This window comes from Protopterus annectens, chromosome 9.part0, assembly GCF_019279795.1.
Source record: "Protopterus annectens isolate FY-2018-M chromosome 9.part0, PAN1.0, whole genome shotgun sequence".
NCBI lineage: Eukaryota > Metazoa > Chordata > Ceratodontiformes > Protopteridae > Protopterus > Protopterus annectens.
In genome coordinates, this window is record NC_056743.1 from 1,476,364,524 (window position 1) to 1,476,391,415 (window position 26,892).

General features: G+C 42.3%; 1 protein-coding gene across 1 annotated transcript in view; it reads right to left on the reverse strand.

Moving 5' to 3' along the window:
• LOC122812125 (adhesion G protein-coupled receptor E1-like) overlaps positions 1–26,892 on the reverse strand; it is a gene marked incomplete in the record, with an annotated part of 2,110,064 nt that overhangs the window by 1,936,291 nt on the left and 146,881 nt on the right. Inside the window, 1 exon segment of the mRNA XM_044084415.1 lies at positions 24,624–24,742. Within this exon segment, the coding sequence (XP_043940350.1) occupies positions 24,624–24,742 (119 nt within the window).

Here is a 26,892-nt window from a genome sequence, read left to right on the forward strand (position 1 = left end):
GTAGAACTAGTAATGGTAATATAGAAGAGTACTACCTTGCTCATACTTACAGTAGAACTAGTAGTGGTAGAATAGAACGGTATTATGTCACTCATACTTGTAACAGAACTAGTAGTGGTAGTATAGAACAGTATTACATTGCTCATACTTGTAGTAGAACTAGTAGTGGTAGTATAGAACAGTATTATGTTGCTTATGTGTGTAGTAGAACTAATAATGATAGTATAGGACAGTTTTATATTGCTCATACCTGTAGTAGAACTGGTAATGGTAGCATAGAACAGAGTTGCATTGCTCATACTCATAGAAATGGTAGTGGTAGTATAGAACAGTATTATATTACTCATACTAGTAGAATTAGTAGTAATATAATACAACATTATTACTTATTTATTACTGCATACTCAATCCCTTGTGCAGATGATGCTGAGACTGGTCTGATCCTTCTGAGTTTTCTGACTTGGGGTAGCTGTGTCTGATGCACAGTAGTGAGTAGGCTGATCATGTTTAGGTAAATACCTTTTTATCCATTCTACTGTTGGATTGCAATTCATCATTTGTTCATAGGTTCATAGGTAGGTACTGGGCTATCGGCCCAAGGGCCTACGTAAGCCTAGCCAGCAAGGTACCATGGCTTACACCACCCAAGAAAGTTATTTTCCTGTGCCACTGTCCAGCAGAGACACAGAAGTGATCCCCGGGGTGTATTTCCTATTTCCCTTCCACTCATCAAGATTTTTCTTGAAGACTGCTAATGAAGAACTTTGCTTGACATAGATGGGTAGCTTGTTCCAGAGTATAGGAAGTCTCTGGGACAGGAATCTATCCCTCCAGCATGTCCTGTTTATTGTGGTGACAAGGTTTAGGTCCCTAGAGCATGTAGCTTGGAGCGATTGGGATTTCTTTAGGTGTAGCATGTCCAACAGCTCTGGGTTTGACATAGCTTTATATGTTAGGCAGAGATCACCTCGGAGTAGGCAATATGCTATGGAGTAAAGCTGGAGTTTTTTGAGGCGGTCAGTGTAGGGCATTTGTTTGAGGCCAGTATTCCTCTTTGTGAGGTACTTCTGTGGCCTTTCCAGCTGCTGTAGATGTCTTGTGAGGTACATTCCAAAAGGGGCGTTGCACTCTATAATGGGTCTAATGAGTGACGAGTAGAGGGGAACAATAACCTCTTTTTTCCTGGATGAGAACCCTTTTATGATGAGGTGTGCCCCATAGAAGGACTTCCTGACTACTGTGGCGATGTGACTATCAAAGGAGAGACTACTGTCCACCTGGGTCCCAAGGTCTCTTATCACACATTCGGTGTTAAGTAGATTGCTGCCTATGTGGTAGTTGTGGTTGTGTCTTAAGTACTTATTTTTTTTGTTTTGTTTTGTAATTGTTAGATTCATTAACTATGCTTGATTACCTACCTATGCAGATGATGGTGAGACTGCCCTACCACAATGGGATTGTTCAATATGGGGCTGCTTTGGCTTGAAGCATGGGTTGGAAAATAATATATATGAGGAAAAATAATTTAGTTCCATTTAAAACTTCATAGTTGGTTGGTCTGTTTATGTTGCATATATCACTCATATAGGTTAATTGTAACAGTCTTATATAGTTGATCAGTAGTTTGATTTTATTGAAGTACATAAGCATAAGTAGGCATTTATCTGTTCATTATAAGTTCATCACTCACATTTGTTATTGCTTCTGTTACTGACAGCATCACAGTCTGGGGTTACCTATGTCTAATGCTCACAATAGCCAGCCAGTACATGGGTAAGTAAAGGGTGGTAAGTTTACATGTATCACTGTTATTGTTTGCATGTGCTTAGCGAGTTTTCTATTTTGAGTAAGTAGTGAGTGTGTGTGCTTTTTATTGCCCCTCAGCCACTGCCATGGCATACTGTGCACACCTTTGCCTGGCATGATGTTCCCCAGCTGCAGATGCCTTGTCTGACTGCTCATTTGATCTGCTGGTCCTGCCTGTAGTGTTGGGAACTGGGGTTCCTTTCCAAAGGCACCCTGCTGCATCTGCTTTCTGAGTATGATGCTATGTAAGATGGCACACTGGGATTCCCATGGAGGCTCAGGTGAAGATGGCAGATGTTCACTATTGATTCAATACTATCCTTGTCCACCAATTTCATGTAGTCCATGGCAGGTCAAAAATAGTCTGCACAGTCTGCTTCTTCTAGGCTCTCTAGCAGCAGCAGTGACTTCTAGTATTAGACCCTGTTACACATACAGAATTACAATAGCTGCAGCAACCCCTACATTTTTTTCAAATTTCCCTCGGCTGTAGTCCAGCATATCTTAGAATTCAGAGCTAACCAGAGTGTGGCATGTAAGCTCTCATTTAATAAGTTTCTAAATCACTCCACCATGATTATTTGCTTCATTAGCATGTCCTTTAGCTGTTTACTCACTCACTAGCATATTCAACTGCTAAGCTTTGTTTTGCACCTGGCTATGACATGTAATGCTGTTTCCTGAATCGCAAACAGTTCAATCACTGTTGTGTGTTCTCCAAAAGCTAAAAATGAAGTGCAGGCATTTTATCACTCTTAACCATATGTTTTCAGGATACTAGATTAATGGAGTACATTATATCTCACATAGGCATGGATCTATAAATAAACTTTTGGCAACATTTTGTGATCTAGAGCCTGAAAATATTTTCAGAACTGATTATATCTGCCATGACCTCCCTTCTTCCACATTTTGACCTAATAACAAAGACTGGGTGATTTCTACAGCCATTGGGAAAATAACTGTTTTTGTTTGTTTGCTAGTTTGCTGGCTTAGTTTTGAGAAGACCTTAGTTTCCTTTTAAATCATACTTTAAAATGCAGATAGTAAAGCATTTTGTTGCACTCAGAACATAATTGTAATTAAAGAATATTTTGAATCATAGATAAAGTTAAGCATCATAGCACCTGACACATCAGTAACAGCAAAAGTAGAACTCACCTCTGTTTTTGAATAACCATGGAATTCATAAAATCATCTCTGTAGCTTTGTGATGGCTAATTTCCGACTACAGTGCTAATGCTAAAAGATAGTCCACAGAAAGATCTCCAACTGAAGCTCCCATGAATAATTAATGACCCAGTCTGATAACTGCATTAAGTTTTAAGGTGATTCAGCAAGCTTATGTTTCAACACCCTAATGCTGCAGGGTAATCATGCTGATATATGGGCAGCTGAGCAGAGTGGCATGAGGTCAGGTAAATCTTTATTAATCACCCTAAATAAACAAGGCACAAAGCAGTCTTTAAATTGCTTTAGTGGCACAGAGAAGATGTAGCAAACTAAGCTGTGTTGTTCTTTGTGCAGTCAGTGTACACAGTGTGAATGAAGTGCCACACATCGTGGCATGCTACAATGAGTCGTGCATTTAGCTCAGCACTGCAAATATGTGGCCGGAAGGTTCTTCTAAATCTGGGAGTAGCAGCTACTACAGCCCTAACTAGAAATAGCTTTACTTAGTCATAGTGGTTTGTGTATATTTCTGCTGCCCATATTACCCTGCATTATAAGCAATTGCTCTTGTGAAACTCACCATAAATTATATGAGATAAGGTAACTGTGCCATAAAATATAGCTATTATTTAAATAATTAAGTGAGCTGTTGTGTCTTTAATGAAAGCATATTATTTAAAGGCATATGTACAGTTTTGGATAAAATGACACATTTTTGTTATTTCGAAAAACAACTTTTTCATGTGGGTACCGTGGAGATTTGTAATCAATAACCTGCAAACCTTTACAGTAGGATCATGATTCTCTATGGGGTTATTGGTCAATTTCTTGAGTTTGCAAGGACCTACTGCATATTGCTGGCTGTTTCACATGTAATACTTAGTTTGGAGAACAATAAGCACTTTAAATATCACTGTCTATGACCATTGTATGCTTTAAAGAATAAAAACCAAAACAATATTAGCTGCACCAGTTGTGTAGAGGGATAAAGCCTTAGCTACAACTCAGTTGAGCCAGGATGTGCCCATCCTACATGGAAGGGCACTCATCTCTGATGTTCCAGTAGGGGAGGAGTGGTTCAAATTGGGAAGTTGCCCTAAAAAATAAGCAGCAATCATGGTAGGTGGGTTGCAGATATAAAGAACTCCCCCTAGGACAGAAGCAAAGACAAAGAGCTTCCCAGGATACCCTTAGGATCCACAACCATCCCCAGCGATATTAGAGTAAGTCCATGGGGGTAGAAAGCAAGCTGGTAGACTCAGCATGAAATTAGAGCACTGGGGGCTGTGCTAGTAAAATTATGTCCCATGGAGGACCACAAAAATGTCCAAGTAAGCATTTTGTAGCTTGTAACAATTTTAAGAGGTTTTTATTCCACATTGCTGACTGCAAATATACAGAGCTGAGTATATTTTTTTGGTTTTAGAGTTTGTGCTATTAGTTGTTGCTTAGATCTCTGTTAAAACTGCTTTCCAGTCTAACTGCAAATATATAGAGCTGAGTATATTTTTTGGTTTTAGAGTTTGTACTGTTACTTGCTGCTTAGTTCTCTGTTGAAACTGCCCCCCCCCCCCCTATTTTCTGCTGTGTCTTCAGTTGGTATAACTGGCTTTAACAGCTTGTGTGTTATCTAACTCAAGGATCACTTGCATAAAATTAGACCTGTTAGTAACAGCCTGAATTTACTTGCTGGATCCTGTGTTCTGAGGGACTGCTTTCCAAACTAACTGCAAATATACAGAGCTGCGTATATTTTTTTGGTTTTAGAGTTTGTACTCTTAGTTGTTGCTTAGATCTCTGCTGAAACTGTTTTGTCCCACCTGCCCTCCCTATTTTTAGCTTGTAGTTGTTCAGAACTTGTAAGCACTAAATAAGCTACTAATTACTATAGCACTCAGCCTTCTTCATTACCTAGAGGAAAACAGTTTTTGTACTTACTTTTCTCACTTGCTTAGAGAAAAACAGCTCTTGTACTCACTTTCCTCACTTATCAATAGGAAAATATTTTTTTATTCAGGCATGTCCAAGGGTCAGCTCCCAGTGTTCTCTCCTGTCTATCTGATGAATCTGGGCATCTTGAGGCAATATAGAAATTGCCTCATGTACACAGACAACCCTCTCCTCCTACCACCCAACACTACAACCTGTGAGAGATGCACATATCTAGCCAAACTGGAGGTAAAGCTCTCTCCAACCAAGACTGAACTTGACAGTCATGAGTAGAAGGTAAACATTTGCACCACACCACTCTCATCACATAGTCTCACTAAATCTACATCACCAAAATCCACACATAGCAACACAAAAACATTCATGGAGGCTCTCAATAATAATCTGTCTAAGCAACAGAGATCTCCAAAGCAGAAATGCAAGCAACCTCCATCCCCCAACACAACCCAAATGACGCATAGCCCACAGACTCAGTGTGCCACTCAACCATAGCCAATAAGGCAAAACACTGTACCCAACACACTAGTCATAGGTGACTCTATAGTCAGGCACACTGATGTCCCACTCACCAGACTAAACAAGGAGAAGATTAATGTCAGCTGCCTGTCAGGTGCCAGGATCCGCCACATAACCCATGCACTCAGGTCACTCCACAACAAGTACAAATATGACTCTGTTGGTGTGAATGACCTGAGACGTACCTCCCTGGACTACATGAAAAGAAACATGGAAGAGCTATCCGATCTTGTAGCCCAGGCAGGTATGACCCTAGCCCTGAGTAGCATTTTGCCATCGCCCAGAATTATACCGCAGTACAAGGACAAAATGATTGACTTCAACAATTGGCTAAGCTTCTGCTGTGATTCTAAGGGGAACCAGTATCTGTCTGCTTGGGATGACATGGTCGACAGACCACTATGCTTTGCCACAGGTGGCCTGCACTTGTCGCCCCTGGGATTCCGGATACTGGCTAAGGCTCTTGTTGCCCCTATAGTGCCTTTTTTAGGCAAGGTTCAAATAACAAATTCACCTCCGTAACAAGAACAGGCAAGCAAAAACTGAGGGTAATGCTACTCAATGTTAGAAGTCTAAATCTCATAATGCACTCACTCGAGGCACTCCTTAAAATGGAGAACATCGATATCTGCACAGTAACTGAGACCTGGTTCAAGGCTCCAGAGAGTACTCCTGCACTACCAGGCTATAACTCATACCACACTTTTCGTCCATGTAACCTGGACTGAAACACCCAAGGCGGAGGTGTGCCCATATTCATTAAGGATATCCACACCTCCAAGCTAGTTGTTCAGCATAATGCATCCAAGGTTATCCAAGTGCAACTAACTCTGGGCAAAACTGCAATCCAAATTGTAGCTTACTACAGATCCCCCACCATGCCCCAGGATTCCCACTCCTCTTTTCTTGATGTACTGGAAAATATTAGGGTTCAACCAAACATCCTAATAATGGGCGACTTCAACTACCCCACCATTAACTGGGAAAACTACTCGTGTACCAACTCCTTAGCTCAACGCTTTCTGGAATTCATAAACTCCAATGCCCTAGATCAACTTATCCACACCCCCACCAGGGGCAACAATATCCTAGACATAGTCATTACCAACATGAATGACCGGTGTTCCACACCAGAAGTCAACTCCTCGTTGGTCTGATCCAACCATAAGGTAATCACCCTTGATATTCATATCCCGCCCCCACCCCCCATTAAGGAAACCACAGTAAAAATGTTCTCCAAAGCCAACTTCATGCTTCTTAAGACAGAAGTGGTGAACTTCATGACACCCATGCAAATGGACAATATAGTTACAACTGCTGAATCCTACACTAATGCACTCTATAAGCACTTACACCAGTGCATGGATCAGGCTATCCCAAACAGAACCAAGATGCTATCCTCCAAAAAAAGGAAGCCAATCTGGTGGTCCCCTGCCATAAACAAACTGTACAACAGAAGGAAGAAACTGTCAGAACACAATGGGTATCCCATGCCTATCAACCCATTTGTAAAACACTGTTGTGCTGGCACTGCAAGGCTCATGTAGTTGGTATGGGGGGGGGGGCTTAACAGGGTGCATGTAATGTCTCATACAGCAGCAGTCACAACTGACTATGGCAATGGGTGTTGCATTGGTTGTGAAGGCCCTCATGGAATTCCCAAGTACAGGTGTGCTAACACACAGACACTGCTATACTCAGTCATGTACATGTACACGTGTAAGTACAAGGGTGCATCACTGCAGGTGGTCATAGCTGTGTACCTAGCTATTGTCCAAGTGGGTTGTGTTGGGGTTTTGTGTACAATGGTATCCTGCCATCTGCCAGGTAGCGGCGGACAATCTATTGACAGACACTACTGTGGTTACCCTCAGGGTGAGAATGACATGCATCAGCCAATCTTCCAGGTGCCTCCTGCACATGGCCACTGAGGTGATCAAGTTGACATGTATGCAACATGCATTACACCACATGGTTAGTGTCTGTGATGGAGACCTGTACCCAAGCATGTTCTGTTGACTGTGGTAGTGTAGTGGAGGTACCCATGGCATGTTGTGCGTACAGGGTGACATCTCCTATATGTGCCAGTTCTTACACAGCTGGGCAGACATGTCAGTGTCAATCAAGCTTAGGTTACCTGTACATATCCCAGTTAGATACCTGCCATCTGCACATCTGTACAGGGACTGACAGTCATCAGCTTGGCAAGTAGCTATGCAGTAGCATTAGTGTGTTGACAGACAGATGTCTGACAACAATATGTATGCCATAACTACATGTCAGAAGCTCTCATTAACATGTGCTGTACAGATGGTAGTCTACAGTTACATTCCACATGACAGATCATTACCCAGCATCTTGGATATTTCACATCTGTTATCCCTATACGGTGGACATTGTGATGTATACTAGGGCCAACATATAAGAAATTTGCAAAACCCGCTCCACATTAAGTCCAGTTGTTGCACACTCATACCCACCTCCACACAGGATAGGAATGAAACACACACACACACACCCGTCATGTCTCGGATTAGAACTTCTACCTAACTAGTTTATTACACTACAGCACTACGCAGTTATAGGACACGCCACAGAGATTACTGAAGTACTCCTTCCCCAAAGGTGTATTTCACAGTGAATGACATCAGCAGACTTGCCAAAGTAGGGCATTTGAATTGTAGTGAGTGTGATTAGCCTAAAATGCATTGCTCCCTACACAGACATACTAACACACAAAAACATCTATAAGTAAGAAAAAAAAGTGCAAGGCTTTCCAACGAAAATAAGGCAACATCACCAGTTTCTTCCCTTTATTCCATCATAAAAACAGAACTTCATCAAATACAAACATACACTTCATTTTCTTCCATTTAAATATAGTAACTCAGTCATGTGACATCATTCCTTTAAAAAAAGATACAATGTTTTTTTCTAAAAAACACACACCTGACATTTGAAACTAACTCTATATAAACTTTTGATTCATGAAACATACAAAGTATATAAATATTCTACCCTTTTGTCATTGCATGCCTTCTACACAATCCCCGCTAAAAATCCTAAACATACTTATTGTGATAAAACTACACAAATATCAATAATACATACATTATAACTAAAACATTTTTGTTAACAACTTACAACAAACTATCCACTTAATATTTGTTGTCTATTCATATATACCTCCTACTATAAACTTTGGGTTCTTTCTTATTTCATTCTTATTTTTTTTTGTTTTTTTATTCTCATTTAAATTTCTTTTGCCCTTAAATTTAGAAGGCTACTGATTGAAATTCTATCATTAAGCCCGGCAGATTACTTGCATTTAGCAACACCTGCCAAAACATTTCCCTATATTCTACAAAATTCGACCAATTTCCACCTCTCTCCTGCCTTCTAACCTTTTCCAACACACAAAGTAAAATTTTAAAAAATCTTTACATACAGCACTATGTCTATAGAGTGTGTTAGTCCCATCCTGCCTCCTAATGGCATAATTATGTTGGTACACCTTTTTTCTTAATTTGTTCTCCGTTTTTCCTGCATAATAAGCGTTACATGCCTGGCATAAAGCCACATAAACAACCCCCTTCGTCTGGCACTTGTACAACCCTTTAATGCCAGTAACCCTTTGATAGCCTGTAATAACAATATTGGTAGTCTCATACATAAACCTACACTCCCTACAGTTTCCACACTTACTCATCCTTCCTAAACATATCCTACTTCCTTCTCCTGGTTTCTTTCAAATAATGATTTTATATTATTGTCCTTTTTATACACAATTTTAGGGTAAGGACCCACCTTGTCCATCAAACCAAAGGCTCTAAGCACCCACATTATTCTCTGGATCTCAGCTGAATAATAGTCATATGTCATAACACAACAAAATGAGTCTATCTTAGACTCATTTTCCTTCCTCATCTGCACTTCAGGATTTTTTAACAATGGGGGGTACCAGCCATACCTTCTGCTGGTTACATATTCTTCTTGTCCTTTCAGAAGGTAATCTGGGTACCCTCTATCAGTTAACAGGTCCTTCAAAATTCCCAATTCCTCAACAAACTTGTATTAATTAGTTAATCTAGAGATCCTAATCATCTGCCCTTTTACCAGGTTTTTCTTTTGCCAAAACTGGTTTTCACTCTGAAAGTGCAGGAAACTGTTCGAGAAAGTAGGCTTTCTAAATATTTTCGACTCAAAAATATTTTTATACAAGGGTACACCTAGGTAATTAACCTCCTCTTTACCCATTGAGTATGTAAGTTTAAAAAAACTTGTTGTAGCATTTATATATTCCATAAATTCTACCACCTCAATCTCTGTACCTTCCCAAAGCAACAGGATATCATCAAGAAACTTATAGTGCCTGTATATATATGCTTCTTAAACCTAGAATTTAACACAAACTTAGTCTCCCAGTACCAAAGTACTATATTTGCAAACACTGGTGCTACAATAGAACCCATGGCTACACCTTGGGTTTGTTTATAATACTCCCCCTGAAACCATACAAAATCATTTTTTAACACTAACTCCATCAATATGGTCAATACATAAATGGTATCACTAGAAAAACTGGTACCCTCTCTAAGTGCATTTTGAAACATTTCCACCCCTTCCTCATGTGAGATTCTCAAATATAAATCCTTCACATCAACACTAACAAATAGTACCTGTTCTCTAAATTCACTTGTTGCTAAGCTTTTTAGAAGTTGCCAAGAGTCCTTAAGCACATGGTCTTTATTTTCAAAGAAGTTTTTTTAAGTGAAATTCCACCATTTTGACCAAAGGATCCATTTTACTCCCTCTCCCCACCACTATTGGTCTCATCGGAGGGGGGGGGGGTCTTCCAAAAATTTATGGATCTTCAGAATCCCAAAAAAAGAGGGAACCTTAGGATACTTGACCTTCAAAATCTTAATTTCCTCTTCACTAAAACTGTACTCCTGGAATAAATCCTCCAATACCATGTCCAGTCTACTGTTAAAGATATTTATTTCATTCAAAGAGGCTCCACTAAAATATACACTATTGTTCAAACAGCTTAACATTCTACTAGTGTAATCATGCTGTCCCATAATCACAACCCCAACACCCTTATCCGGTTTCATGATCCTCACCTGATGGTTATTCTTCATTTCCCTCAGTACACTAGACTCTTCCTTAGTTAGGTTATCATGTTTATCTCCTAATTGTTTTGTATGATTAACCAATAAATTCCTGATTTCCATTTTGGTTAATTTTTCAAAAATTACCACAGGGGGAAGCAAAGGGGGGTAAAAAGTACTTCTTCTTACCAACGGGGTTCTATTACCTTCATTCCTACCTCCATTTTCCAATAATAACTTCAAATTAACAGTTCTGGCAAACAATTTCAAATCCAGGATTGTGTTCACTCCATGGTTTTGTCCTTTGGGTACAAATGTAAACCCCTTTGAAAGCAACTCACTGTGATGTGTGTTCAACATTTCATTAGTGTAGTTTTATATCTTTAACCCCTTAAATTCACTAATTACTAACCTGTCCCCCCACCTTCCAACATATTTACACTAAAATCCCCGTTTTGGCTAGGTTGCAATTGTTCAAAGCAGTCAAATTCAGAAACATCAGATATACAGTATAATACCTCATTGTCCATCTCAGATAAATGTTCAAACATGTTGAATAAATGTTCTTTTACATTACTTTGAGTAACTTCATAAGTATCAACAACACCAAGCTTCCTGTTATTACTCAAAACCAAGTTTTTTATTCATTCCAGCATCTCGGTTCAGGACTTCGGGCATATTTTTACAAGTTTCCCCATTCCCCAGACATTCATTGCAAACATTAACTGACAATGAGGTATCACCGTTAGTCAGCTCAAATATACATTTTTGATTTTGCACTTTTAAACTATTAGTAGAGGTTTCAACCCCTTCAAAAACAAACTCTTTGTTAGCCAAACATTTATTATTCTGGGTGTTAAGTGCATTTTTAAATATTTCACTGTCCTCCAACATCCCATAAGGGTCTTTTTCAGTTAGTAAGAAGTTATCACAAAATAATTCAATTAAACTTCCTTGATTCTGCACATCAACAACACCCATGCAACTTTGACCCCCCTCAAAAACACCTTTATATTGGTTAACAGTCAACAAGGAACCTTTTGTACATTGTTTGCTTACTGTTGTTGGTATCGTGGAGGGCCACCTGCCCACCTTCCTCGACCCCCCTGTTGACCTCGATACCCCCATGGTTCTGTTCATTGTTCCTTGGAGTCCACTGTCCATTTTTGCTCTTTAACTTTGCTGAACACCTCAAGGTTTGATGAAAATCCTGGATGTTATTAGAGTTATCATTAAAGTATCTAAACACTTCCCTTTCCTCACCCTCATTCATATTCAGAGCCTCCATTAGGGCATTGTCAGAATCCACAAATGAAATCCTCTGTTGTATATTTGGCTTTGGCATCAGGTAAGCTCTCTTCCCCAAATAGTCAACTTCATCTGTTTTCACTTTTTTTCCTTTTCATTTTTTAATCATATTTTCATGTTGTTCTACACGTGAAAAAATACTACAGTACAGCCCTTCATTTGTAACAAGCACCTCATGTTCCGTAATGTCTCTCTGTAGATTAATAATTTCCTCCTTCAGCTTACCCAACTGCCGTTGATTATCACGAATTAACAGCCACATGTACTCCATCCCCAAACAGTCAAATAATTCTAACAGTTCTTGATGTAATACAGAACCACTCACCAAATTATTTGGGAAGTTCCATATTCTCAGTCCTTTTGGGACTTACCGAACCCTTATACAGTCCTCAAAAAAAAAACATTGTCCAGTTGCAAACCCCTACAGTTTTAAGGGTTTTCTCTCACTTGTAAATTTTCTGCCTTAAGTCCAAAACCGGTTCTTCTTTTTTGTGTACTTCCCCCTGAAGACCAAACAAATCTGGCTCTCTGTTTAACCAGCTCACAAAGTCTCCATTATTCATGGGGGGAGGTACAGGAGGGGATTTAAAAACCAAATGACCCCTCCTACTCCTCCCATCTTCACCTGCATACATTCTTCTGTCAGTTGGCTTCTTTGATTATGATGCCCCACAAACATTTCCTCTAGTGTTATCTCCACTAACCACAACACCACCACCCTCAGTCACTGTAGAAAAACTTTTTTCTCTCAAGCTGGTAATTTCCTTCATACTTGAGCAAACCACATCAACTTCCATAACTGCTATGTGTAGGAATAGAACCCCTACCAGAGATCTATATCACACTACAGCATGCAGCTGTTATAGGACATGCCACAAGGATTACTGGGCTACAGCTTTCCAAAAGTTGTATTTCACAGTGAATGACATCAGCAGCCTTGTCAAAGTAGGGCATTTGAATTGTAGTGAGTGTGACTAGCATAAAAAGCATTGCTCTCTACATGGACAGAGACATACACACAGTTGCCATGTCTGGCATTAGAACTCCTACCTAACTAGTTTATTAAACTACAGCAGTACACAGTTATAGGACGGACCACAGAGATTACTGGGCTACAGCATTCCAAAAGGTGTATTTCACAGTTTATGACCTCAGCAGCCTTGCCATAACAGGGCATTTGAATTGTAGTGAGTGTGACTAGCCTAAAAAGCATTGCTCTCTACACAGACAGACACACACACACACACACACACACACACACACACACACACACCGTTGCCATGTCTGGGATTAGAACTCCTACCTAACTAGTTTATCACACTGCAAAAGTACACAGTTATAGGATGAGCCATGGTGATTACAGGGCTACAGCTTTCCGAAAGGTTTATTTCACAGTGAATGACCATAGTAGCCTTGCCAAAGTAGGGCATTTGAATTGTAGTGAGTGTGACTAGCATAAAAAGCATTGCTCTCTACATGGACAGAGACATACACACAGTTGCCATGTCTGGCATTAGAACTCCTACCTAACTAGTTTATTAAACTACAGCAGTACACAGTTATAGGATGGACCACAGAGATTGCTGGGCTACAACATTCCAAAAGATGTATTTCACAGTTTATGACCTCAGCAGCCTTGCCATAACAGGACATTTGAATTGTAGTGAGTGTGACTAGCCTAAAAAGCATTGCTCTCTACACAGACACACACACACACCACACACACACACACACACACACACACACACACACACACACACACACACACACAGTTGCCATGTCTGGGATTATAACTCCTACCTAACTAGTTTATCACACTACAGCAGTATGTAGTTATAGGATGCACCATGGAGATTACTGGGCTACAGCTTCCCGAAAGGTGTATTTCACAGTGAATGACCTCAGCAGCCTTGCCAAAGTAGGGCATTTGAATTGTAATGAGTGTGATTAGCCTAAACTGTATTGCTCTCTACATGGACAGACACACACACACACACACACACACACACACACACATATATATATATATATATATATATATATATATATATGTATACACACACACATACACACACACACACACACACACACACACACACACACACACACACCGTTGCCATGTCTGGGATTAGAACTCCTACCTAAATAGTCATAGTAGGGCTATGGGGAGGGCAGTGTGTGTGCATGGGCCATAACCCATTCATCTACAGGTTGACACACCACATGTGGGCACACGCAGTTATATTCCACAGGTATGTGTATACAGCTGCTAGATGACTACTTCCTTGTACAGTCACATTGCACAGCTAGCACTTGCACCACATAGCCTGTAATGCACACACACACACACACACACACACACACACACACACACACACACACACACACACACACACACACACCGTTGCCATGTCTGGGATTAGAACTCCTACCTAAATAGTTTATCACACTGCAGAAGTACACAGTTATAGGACGAGCCATGGTGATTACAGGGCTACAGCTTTCCGAAAGGTTTATTTCACAGTGAATGACCACAGCAGCCTTGCCAAAGTAGGGCATTTGAATTATAGTGAGTGTGATTAGCCTAAAAAACATTGCTCTCTACACACACACACACACACACACACACACACACACACACACACACACACACACCACACACACACACACACACACACACACACACACAGTTGTCATGTCTGGGATTAGAATGCCTACCTAACTAGTTTATTACACTACAGCAGTACACAGTTATAGGATGTGCCATGGAGGTTACTGGGCTACAGCTTTCTGAAAGGTGTATTTCCCAGTGAATGACATCAGCAGCCTTGCCAAAGTAGGGCATCTGAATTGTAGTGAGTGTCACTAGGCTAAAAAGCATTGCGCTTTACACAGAGACACACACACACACACAGTTGCCATGTTTCAGATTAGAACTCCTACCTAACTAGTTTATCACACTACAGCAGTACGCAGTTATAGAACATGCTACAGAGATTACTGGACTACACCATCCCCAAAGGTGTATTTCAAAGTGGATGACTTCAGCAGGCTTGTCATAGTAGGGCTATGGGGAGGGCAGTGTGTGTGCATGGGCCATAACCCATTCATCTACAGGTTGACACACCACATGTGGGCACACGCAGTTATATTCCACAGGTATGTGTATACAGCTGCTAGATGACTACTTCCTTGTACAGTCACATTGCACAGCTAGCACTTGCACCACATAGCCTGTAATGCTGATGGATACTGGTGGCTAATATCTACAGTGAGTGGGTGGGCACACCAGACATTACTACATTCCTACCTAGGTTTGGGGGGCACACCTGACTGATATTACATGTCTAGGTTGGTGTGGGGGGAGCACACCTGCCTGTGTCTACAGTCCTACTCAGGATTGAGGGAGGGGTCACACCCTGACTGTTACTACATGTCTACGCAGGATTGGGGAAGGGGGTGCACCTGTCTGTTTCTACATTTCTACACAGTGGTTGGAAGGGGGCACACCTGACTGTTACTTCATTGCTGGATTGGGGGAAGGAGCACACCTGACTGTTTCTACATTTCTACGTAGGATGGGGACACACCTGACACTTGTACACATTTGATATGCCTTTACTGGTATGTCGGGTATTCCATTATATTCTGTATTCTAACCTATCATACTGACTAGAGGCATATCAGGGTACTACAGGTCTTAGCTTTGATTGACCTATATATTAGATTCTGACTTCCTACCCTTCATAATTAACATACCATTGCCTGACCTGCTGTAGTCTGTCTGTGTAGGCCTGGGGGGTTACCCATAGGCATCATTCAGAGGCCATAGCACAGCCTTTGGTTGCGTTTGTCTACACCTATCCTGGCTGAGACTGTTGTTGGGTATGTGAACCTCCCTGACTGGCATGTGTGAGTCATATGGACACAAATGTGGCCCAGCAAATTTTCTGCAGTGGGTTTTGTCACCCTGTGTAGTACTGGCTACTGTGGTGACAACAGTATTTGTTACAGATCTCATGGTGCCACTATAGGTGTCTACTATCTGCTGGCATACCATTAAGCTACCCGATTCCCTTGCATGCTCACATCCATACCATAGATACAGGTAATAACACATTCTACTCCATTCAGTAATTGATAGGTTGAGTGACATACCTTGTGGGTGTCCCAGTATTGAATGTGATGCTGCAGGGCTGCTTATGTCGGATGCACATAGTACACTCCCTACACATGGTTGAGCACAGGTAGTGTCATGTTTGGCATCCTTTTTACTGTATGTGCGAGTCAGAAAGTGGTGTCATTCCCTGGGTCCCTCCTGTATCAGTGTATGTGCTATGCATTGCCTCTTTGTCAGGGCCAGGGCATACTGGGCATGCCTCCTTCTGCCTACTGGGGCAGGCTCAGGTTGTTAGCAGAGATATTCAGATGTGTGTACTGTTATACACTGTGATGTTTTCTGTCCTCATGTACTGTCAGGTGGACATTCTTGCTCACAGTGATGTCTTGGGGACAAGGGTGACTGCAGCTGTGTCCGGTTTTGTGGGTGGACACCTACATGTTCATGGTATGTTATGCCATTCTGGAGGGGAAGCTGCAGACTATTGGTGATGGGTCTGTGTATCCAGTTCAGCACCTTGGTACAGTGCTGGCAGAGGATCCCATACTTGTACACCCATCAACATGACAGTATGGGTTTATCTTGCTGTAGCAATGCCTCACAGCTGTACAGATTCGTACAGGTTACCCAGGGGCAGGGGCCATGGGTCAGGACATTACCCCTATTGTGGTGTACGGGCAGGTGTGTATCCACCCATTCATGTGTTTGCAGCCAGGGATAGTGTGTGCACACAGCTTTGTGTCTGACAATGCACATTCCATGCTGCCCATGCTCCCACACCCCCCCTGTTATTCTAACCTCTTCCGTACATTATGCATACATTCTCTGATACTTTCCCTAAGGTTATCACCCCATCACAGCTCTGTGTTAGGGTTGGTCCACAGTTCATGCAGTGGGACATGGTGGACATGTTACTGTGGTTTGTCCACATGGCCTTGCATATGGCTTATGTGGAGTGTGTTATGTTGTTATTTGGGTGTCCATGACATAACATGCATTGGCAGTACATGTGAAATACAGGCCTTTGGCAGAGGCCTGTGGGCCATTAGGTGATGCTGCAGGCCAGATGTGGCAGGCTGTTGCATTATGTCAGTCCTACAGTCTCAAACCACCATACAGTATATTCCCCTGGGGTGAAAGGGTATGTGTGATAGGTGTACATGCCAATACCTTCTATCAGTCTTGATCAGGTGGTGTGGATGCTGGCAATGTGCTCCCTACAGCTAGGGACACACCTGCATGGGACACCTGCACTGCATGCTACATTCTTCCACTATTGCCATATACAGGTTGGGTGATATTGTACCCAATCCCCACAGCAGGGATATGACCAGAGAGGTACCTGTGGGTGAAGTTTGTGTGAGCTGGGTGCATGTTTGCTATGGACACTACTTGCATCTGACACACAGATATGCATGGGGCATTCCAGGTATGCAGACATGTGCAGGTACATCAGCTGTTTCCCAATACATCGGTCCTACCTATTTTGTGATCTGCAAGCGTTCGTGCAGACATCACTGGTATCTCCTACTACAGGACCAGATAATGTGATGCATACCTGTATGTACAATTCCAAGGGTGTCTCCATTTCACAGTGACACAATATATACTGTATGTCTGGGGCACTTTCCCCTGTGTACTGCTTGTATATCTAGCCCAACATCCATGCCATGTCATTCTTTCAGATGGTATCACATATTATCACAATATATTTACAATGGCTTACTGCTAGCATGTGTTATACTGGTGGGAATTGTCTTTGGCACTGCACTTGTGAGGGCTTGTCCCTGTCATCAGCAGTAGTGGGCAATGGCCACCAGGTCTTACCTCAACATGCGTACATACTGACCACTCTCACACAATCTAACCTAACACCCACAGACCTGCATATTGTGCAAATGCTACAACCTATCCTGCTACCTTGGCCACCTCTGGGCATCTGTGCTCCACTGGTATTATACCTACACATACATGTTACCACATTTCTACATAGGATTGGGGAGACACACCTGACAGCCACATTATGGCGTATGTACATCCAGTTGGGAGGGCACACCAGACCATTGGTACATTCCTACTTAGGTTTGGGGAGGGGCACACCTGACTGATATTACATGTCTAGGTTGGGGTGGGGGGAGCACACCTGCCTTTGTCTACACTCCTACTCAGGATTGGGGGAGGGGGCACACCTGACTGTTACTACATGTCTATGCAGGATTGGGGGAGGGGGAGGGTGCACCTGTCTGTTTCTACATTTCTACACAGTGGTTGGGAGGGGGCACACCTGACTGTTACTACATTGCTGGATTGGGAAGGAGCACACCTGACTGTTTCAACATTTCTACATAAGATGGGGCACACCTGACACTTGTACACATTTGCTATGAGAGAGCTGTACTGGTATGTCGGATATTCCATTTCATTCTATATTCTAACCTATCATACTGACTAGAAGCATATCAGGGTACTACAGGTCTTAGCTTTGATTGACCTACATATTAGATTCTGACTTCCTACCCTTCAGAATTAACATACCACTGCCTGACCTGCTGTAGTCTGTCTGTGTAGGCCTGGGGGGTTACCCATAGACATCATTCAGAGGCCATAGCACAGCCTTTGGTTGTGTTTGTCTAGACCTGTCCTGCTGGCTGAGACTGTTGTTGGGTTATGTGAACCTCCTGACTGGCATGTGTAGTCACATGGACACACATGTATTAGCACATTTCCTGCAGTGGGTTTTTGTCGCCCTGGGTAGTACTGGCTACTGTGGTGACACCAGTATTTGTTACAGATCTCATGGTGCCACTGTAGGTGTCTACTATCTGCTGACATACCATTAAGCTACCCGATTCCCTTGCATGCTCACATCCATACCATAGATGCAGGTAACAGCACATTTCTACTCCATTGACCCGGTGGTAGGTTGAGTGACTTACCTTGTGGGTGTCCCAGTATTGAGGGTGATGCTGCAGGAAGCTGCCTATGTCAGATGCATATATTACACTCCATACATTATGGTTAAGCACAGGCAGTGTCATGTTTGGGATCCCTTTTACTGTATGTGTCGCGAGTCAGAAGAGGTGTCATTCCCTGGGTCCCTCCTGTGTCAGTGTATGTGCTATGCGTGCCTCTTTGTCAAGGCCAGGGCATACCAGGGCAGGCTCAGGTTGTTCTTCCTCCAAGTCAATCCGCAGGCTGTGCGGGCCTTGGCAATGGAGGGGCTCTGTGGCCCTGTCCTATGCTGTTCCTGCTGCAGTTGTTTTAGTAGGATCATATTGTGTAGCATGGTACATATGATGACAATTTGGGTACATGTAGCAGGTGTGTATGCTGCAAGGCTCACTGGATGTGTCCAGGCACTAGAACCATGGCTTGAGCATCCCAAACACATGTTCTATTATAATTCTGGTTTGTGCTTGTGCCTCATTATGGAGTTCTTGTTAGTGCGCGTGTGTATTTCTGATAGGTGTCATCGGCCATGGCTCTGAGTGTTGTAACTAGCATCCCCCACTAGGTGACCATAAGTGATATCCCCATTGGCAAATCACCAATGGTACAGCTCGTCCAGATGCCAGATGTATGAAGTAATCGTGATAGCTTCCAGGGCAGCCAGCACAGCATCCATCACACATGACCACCAGCAGTTGATGGAGGAGGAAGCCACTTGCAGTTGATGTAGACCCTACCCCGCTCACCAGGTGGTGCTTTGATGCATATGTGCATTACGATCTATAGCACCCACTACCTCAGGGTATTCTGCTATTTGGTGGAACAGTTGCATATTGCTGGCCAATGCCTCACACGGGTGTTGAGGGGAAATATCACGTGCTCACCTGCATGTGCTGACATGGCATCCAGGAACTGGTGGGAGTACCCTGGATGCTGATGCCTGTGAGATCCCATCATATCCCCAGTTGGCCTGTGGAAGGTACCTGTAGCTAGTATTCTTAGGCCTACATATACCTTGGGGATCCCACTAGGATGGAGTTCCCCCTCTGTTAGTTCTGTGTGCAAGGCATGGTCATGTACAGTTCAACAATTTGCTGTAAGAGGTCCCTTGTCCACCCTATAGTGCTCCACTATCTCCAGCTCATGTAGCCCCTGGTAGGTTACCTAGGTCTGTATACTCTTTTCCTTCTCCTCACTGTGGGAAGTTAATTGAGTGCGGCGGCATTTCACATCCTCACCACCCTCAGCCCCTCTTCCACATATGTTGTTGTATGATAGCTATTGCAGCCCTATCATTGTGTTGTTTTATTTGTTAAAAAGTTCCTAGCTTGTATACACCCGGTGGTGTAGAGTATGATAAAAACAGAGGAAAGGTGTTTATGGCATAGTTTATAGTAGTGTTCTGGGCTGGGCTGGTCTGCTTTCGTGTGTAATTGGCTGATTCTGATACATTTCACCTGCCAGCTATGCTAGTTCTCCTGATTACCCTCACTACTGCTGTTTTCCCTTCCCATTGCCTTCCTGTTTAAGCCTGGGGGTGAAACGCTCAAACAGAGTGCTCAAATGTGCACAGAGCTGCTAATTCCTGCTACCTTGGCCACCTCTGGGCATCTGTGCTCCACTGGTATTATACCTACACATACATGTTACCACATTTCTACATAGGATTGTGGGGGGGGGGCACACCTGACCATTATGACGTATGTACATCGGATTGGGAGGGCACACCAGACCATTAGTACATTCCTACGTAGGTTTGGGGAGGGGCACACCTGACTGATATTACATGTCTAGGTTGGGGTGGGGGGAGCACACCTGCCTTTGTCTACACTCCTACTCAGGATTGAAGGAGGGGGGCACACCTGACTGTTACTACATGTCTATCCAGGATTGGGGGAGGGGGTGCACCTGTCTGTTTCTACATTTCTACATAGTGGTTGGGAGGGGGCACACCTGACTGTTACTACATTGCTGGATTGGGGGAAGGAGCACACCTGACTGTTTCAACATTTCTACATAAGATGGGGGCACACCTGACACTTGTACACATTTGCTATGACTGTACTGGTATGTCGGATATTCCATTTCATTCTATATTCTAACCTATCATACTGACTAGAAGCATATCAGGGTACTACAGGTCTTAGCTTTGATTGACCTACATATTAGATTCTGACTTCCTACCCTTCAGAATTAACATACCACTGCCTGACCTGCTGTAGTCTGTCTGTGTAGGCCTGGGGGGTTACCCATAGACATCATTCAGAGGCCATAGCACAGCCTTTGGTTGTGTTTGTCTAGACCTGTCCTGCTGGCTGAGACTGTTGTTGGGTATGTGAACCTCCCTGACTGGCATGTGTGAGTCACATGGACACACATGTGGCCCAGCACATTTCCTGCAGTGGGTTTTGTCGCCCTGGGTAGTACTGGCTACTGTGGTGACACCAGTATTTGTTACAGATCTCATGGTGCCACTGTAGGTGTCTACTATCTGCTGACATACCATTAAGCTACCCGATTCCCTTGCATGCTCACATCCATACCATAGATGCAGGTAACAACACATTCTACTCCATTCGGCAATTGGTAGGTTGAGTGACTTACCTTGTGGGTGTCCCAGTATTGAGGGTGATGCTGCAGGGCTGCCTATGTCAGATGCACATAGTACACTCCATACACATGGTTAAGCACAGGCAGTGTCATGTTTGGGATCCCTTTTACTGTATGTGCGAGTCAGAAAGAGGTGTCATTCCCTGGGTCCCTCCTGTGTCAGTGTATGTGCTATGCATTGCCTCTTTGTCAAGGCCAGGGCATACTGGGGCAGGCTCAGGTTGTTCTTCCTCCAAGTCAATCCGTGCCTGTGCAGGCCTTGGCAATGGAGGGGGGGCTCTGTGGCCCTGTCCTATGCTGTTCCTGCTGCAGTTGTTTTCGTAGGATCATATTGTGTAGCATGGTACATATGATGACAATTTGGGTACATGTAGCAGGTGTGTACTGCAAGGCTCCACTGGATGTGTCCAGGCACTAGAACCATGGCTTGAGCATCCCAAACACATGTTCTATTATAATTCTGGTTTGTGCTTGTGCCTCATTATGGAGTTCTTGTTCGGGTGCGTGTGTATTTCTGATAGGTGTCATCAGCCATGGCTCTAGTGTGTAACTAGCATCCCCCACTAGGTGACCATAAGTGATATCCCCATTGGCAAATCTGTGGTACAGCTGCGTCAGATGCCAGATGTGGTAATCGTGATAGCTTCCAGGGCAGCCAGCACACGCATCCATCACACATGACCTGGCAGTTGATGGAGGAGAAGCCCTTGCAGTTGATGTAGACCCTACCCCGCTCACCAGGTGGTGCTTTGATGCATATGTGCATGCAGTCTATAGCACCCACTACCTCAGGGTATTCTGCTATTTGGTGGAACAGTTGCATATTGCTGGCCAATGCCTCACGGGTGTTGGGGAAATATACGTGCTCACCTGCATGTGCTGACATGGCATCCAGGAACTGGTGGAGTACCCTGGATGCTGATGCCTGTGAGATCCCCATCATATCCCCAGTTGGCCTGTGGAAGGTACCTGTAGCTAGTATTCTTAGGCCTACATATACCTTGGGATCCACTAGGATGGGTTCCCCTCTGTTAGTTCTGTGTGCAAGGCATGGCCGGCACAGTTCAACAATTTGCTGTAAGAGGTCCCTGTCCACCCTATAGTGCTCCACTATCTCCAGCTCATGTAGCCCCTGGTAGGTTACCCTAGGTCTGTATACTCTTTTCCTTCTCCTCACTGTGGGTTGGTCGGCAGCATTCACATCCTCACCACCCTCAGCCTCTTCCACATGTTGTTGTATGATAGCTATTGCAGCCCCTATCATTGTGTTGTTTTATTTGTTAAAAGTTCCCTGCTTGTATACACCGGTGGTGTAGAGTATGGTAAAAAACAGAGGGAAAGGTGTTTGCATAGTTTATAGTAGTGTTCTGGGCTGGGCTGGTCTGCTGCGTGTGTAATTGGCTGATTCTGATACATTTCACCTGCCAGCTATGCTAGTTCTCCCTGATTACCCTCCTACTGCTGTTTTCCCTTCCCATTGCCTTCCTGTTTAAGCCTGGGGGTGAAACGCTCAAACAGAGTGCTCAAATGTGCACAGAGCTGCTAATTCCTGGTTTACTTTTTTTTTTCCTTTAAAACCTGGTGTGCGGAGCGCACACCCACTTGAGCAATGTAAAGAGTGCTAGGCAGCTCTCAGACATACCCCCTTGCTTAGCTGTGCTAAGATAGGAGCAAAGCTGTGCCACAGGGCTCCAATCCACTTACAGTATGCCTGCCACATACACCTATGATGTCAGCTAACTCCTAGGCTTGCACCAAGCTATTCCTGCTCTTACACTGTTGGGAGCTGACTAGCATGCAGTGGAAATCTGGGATTCACTATCATTCCCCTCATTTCCATAGGACTGCCTGCTAATGCATAGTTACATGTCTAGCACTGAGCCTCCCTCCTTAGCAACCAGTATTCACTGGCTTTGTTGTCTTCTGCTTGCCATTGACTATAATGGCAGAATAGTGATTTTAGTTAGAATGCTTATTTTGGGTTTATTTTCCCCCTGATCCCATTTGCACGCTGCTGCCCTACGCTTAAACAGCCGAGATCGGCTAAAAATAAATAAAAGTTGATTTTCTTTCAACTGTTTTCCATGCCAATTGCCTTATACTTGGTCATTGGCATGCTTTTTAAATGATATCCACCCTTTATCTGGAGCTGTCATGGCTCTGTTTTGGAATTTGCAGAAATGTACTCCATTACTGGTGGAGTACATTTCTGCAGATTACACTAGTCCTGCATGGCTGGTTTCCAGCTTCCTGGATTGCAAATTCACCTCATTTGCATGGATTTCTCCTGAAAATGGGGTAATTTGCATGCAGGGGCTGAGTCCGTGCAGGACTAGTGCAGGAGCACTCGTGCACGCCCCTACAGGCTATTCCTGGATCGCACGGCAGACATATTGCCTGCTGGAGCTCCTGCACTAATCCTGCACACCGTGCAAGGCTTGCAGAATCCGGGACATAGTCCCTGTTGTTGTAGAGGGTCTTATTCATTTTATTTTTATTTTTTATTTTACATTTAATTACAGGAGTGATACAACTGATCATTTGCAGTTACTGCCCAGGTGAAATAATTCACACAAAAAAACAAAGAAAGAGCATTTGGGCCAAACTGGTTAACAAATGGTAATAAATAAATAAACTCTTTTTTACAAGAAGTGATTTTAATTAAGATTATTTCAAATTAGAAGGGGAAAATAGCTCCCTCCAGAAATAATACATCACTTTTCTGCCAAATATACTACTTTTTAACAATATCATGTTTCTAAATACATATTCATCAAAGCAACAATCAAGTAATCTTATATCAACTAGCTGTGATATATCCATACCCAACTATCATAAACATGCAGTAGCTGAAGGCATGGTAGCTGCTGTGATTATTATCTAAACATCTGAAATTTTAATGATATAAGCAGGATAAACATACTTTTACAATGAAATCTATTGTTTAAAGTTACTATGAAATCTATGGTATATGAAGACAAGTCCATCTATGTAATCACTATGAAATCCACGAACTATAAAATTTATAGTCCATATGTGCAGGAGTTAAAAAGATAGGGAATATGCAAATGTATTACCTTTTTCACAGACGAAGTGTTTTACTGTTTGGCAAGAAAGATCATTCCACATGCGTGAGGTCATCATCACTCCACAGTCTTCGTTGCTTAGATCATTAGGCTCACCGTCATGCCAGTTTCTGTGAAAAAAATGTGCATTTTTAATAAGGCAATGCAATCATATCCCCATAAGTCATTACAAACAATGTAAGTTTCTTACTTATTTATCAAAATTACAAGATACATCACTGCAGATAACCCAGTTTTTAGCCATAGACTTTTTTTCTGTTGTTGTTGATAGTTCACTGAACTTTATATTCTAAAATGTCTTGAAGCGTACATCATAGTTCAGAGAATTCATTTCTTTCAAAATGGGTGCATGGTGACTTGTTTTTTAACAATGTAAAGTTCTGAGATCTGAAATGCCGAGAGAGGGGAAGATATAAATGAAAAAGGAAGTAGAAAAGGAAATGGAAAGCATGAAAGATTTAGCTGGCTAACTGAAAAAGTAATACATTTAACTGAACAAGAATGACCATTAGATAAAGATGAGGAAGTAATAAAGCACGGGATAAATGCAATTCTGAATGCTTGCAAGTGGAGCAGATAATAAGCAGATTTAAATAGAAAAATAAATTCCTTCCAGGGTAAACAAGTAATGTAAAAAGTAATCAATTTATTTTTTTTATTTATTTACCTTTTTGGCTGGGTTAGTCCCACTAAACCAGTGGCTTCTCTTTAGGGATGACTCAAGGTGATATTCACTAAGAAATATTTGACCAGGGTACCACAAACTTTTCCTGGCTCATTTTGATAAGTGCCATGGGATCTTTTACATTAATCTGGGTTTCTGTCACCTCTTGCATATGGGGCATTGGTTTGCCATCTGAATGATGGCAAACCCAGGAGTGTAGCATCCTGTTATGCTGCACTGCAGTATCAATAAAGGAGAAATGAAAGCAAGGACTACTGTGGGAATAGAACACACGGTCTTCTGATTTTTCAGCTTTAAAGGCAGGAATATTATCTGTTGAGCAACTACAGTAGCACTTTAATAGCGCTTTAATAGCAAAGTCAGTGATTAAAAGGCACTAGAGTATCTGGAATATTTCTAAGATTGGGAGACAAGAATGTTTAACATCCCATAATATTTTGCAGAGCAGGGTCCTGTACCTGTACAAAACTCAGAATATAGCTTGTTATGGGAGACAGTAAATTGGGAAGCAAATTCACATGGGATTATAATCCACACTGTCAGACTGAAAATATCTCCAAAAAGAGCAGATGCAGTCATCTGATTATAGTGCAGATTACAAACAGTGTGTGAGTTAAGGTTAGAAACAGTGGTTGGTTGTTGCCTGCTATCAAATGTTGAATCTAGGAAGAGCGGGTAACCCATCACATCCTGCACCTCTCAAAGAGATATCAAAGACACTGGACCTCCTTGATTAAAAATAGAGAAAAGCTGGAGAAAAGACTGTGGAGTATGACATAAAACTCACATTGCCACCACCAGGTTCATAATTGCACTAAAACATTGAATTAAGCAATGCTACCCCTCCAATACTGTAAGTATTGACAAGTGCAATATCTGAACATAATACTTCATATTTAGTCTTTTTAAATGTCCTTTTCCTTCAGCCTTGCAATAATCAAAAAAAAGACATTTCTAGTTTCATTTTCTATTGTTTGACGCATTATTCAGGATTGTGATATATCCCTACATTAAATTCTACAACAATTCAACTTTTTGTATTGATTGAAAATTAAGCATGAATTCAATAAGCAGTGATAAATCAACAATGGTATATTAATCATTTCCCTGGTAAGGAATTAAAGGGATAATGCATTTGTAGTGCCAGACAAAAAAATAAAAATGACATGGTTGTATTTGGATTTGAAAGCACTTACAGAAAATAGCTGCATCATGCTTTGAGTTGTAATTTTTGGTATGGATGATTGAGCAGTACACAAGCTGGTTGGTTTTGTTTTCTTCTTAAATACATACTGCCTCAAATAAAATCTTGAAATCTGAAATAGCTAGAAAGGTTTAAGGATAACAATTGCACCAGAATCTCTCTACATTACCTTCTTCATGGTAACTGACATTTCAGAAGCCACTGGATTGCCAAGGTCCATTAAAAGATGTGCATGAGCTTTTGAAGACTGCATTTTCCCAATGTTCCCACTGAAGTGCATGTTCTTTTACCATTAGTTATTGCTCCAGCAGCAGTGATAAATGTCTTAGATGGACAATGTGGACAACTGCTTATAAATGAAAAGTGGAGGC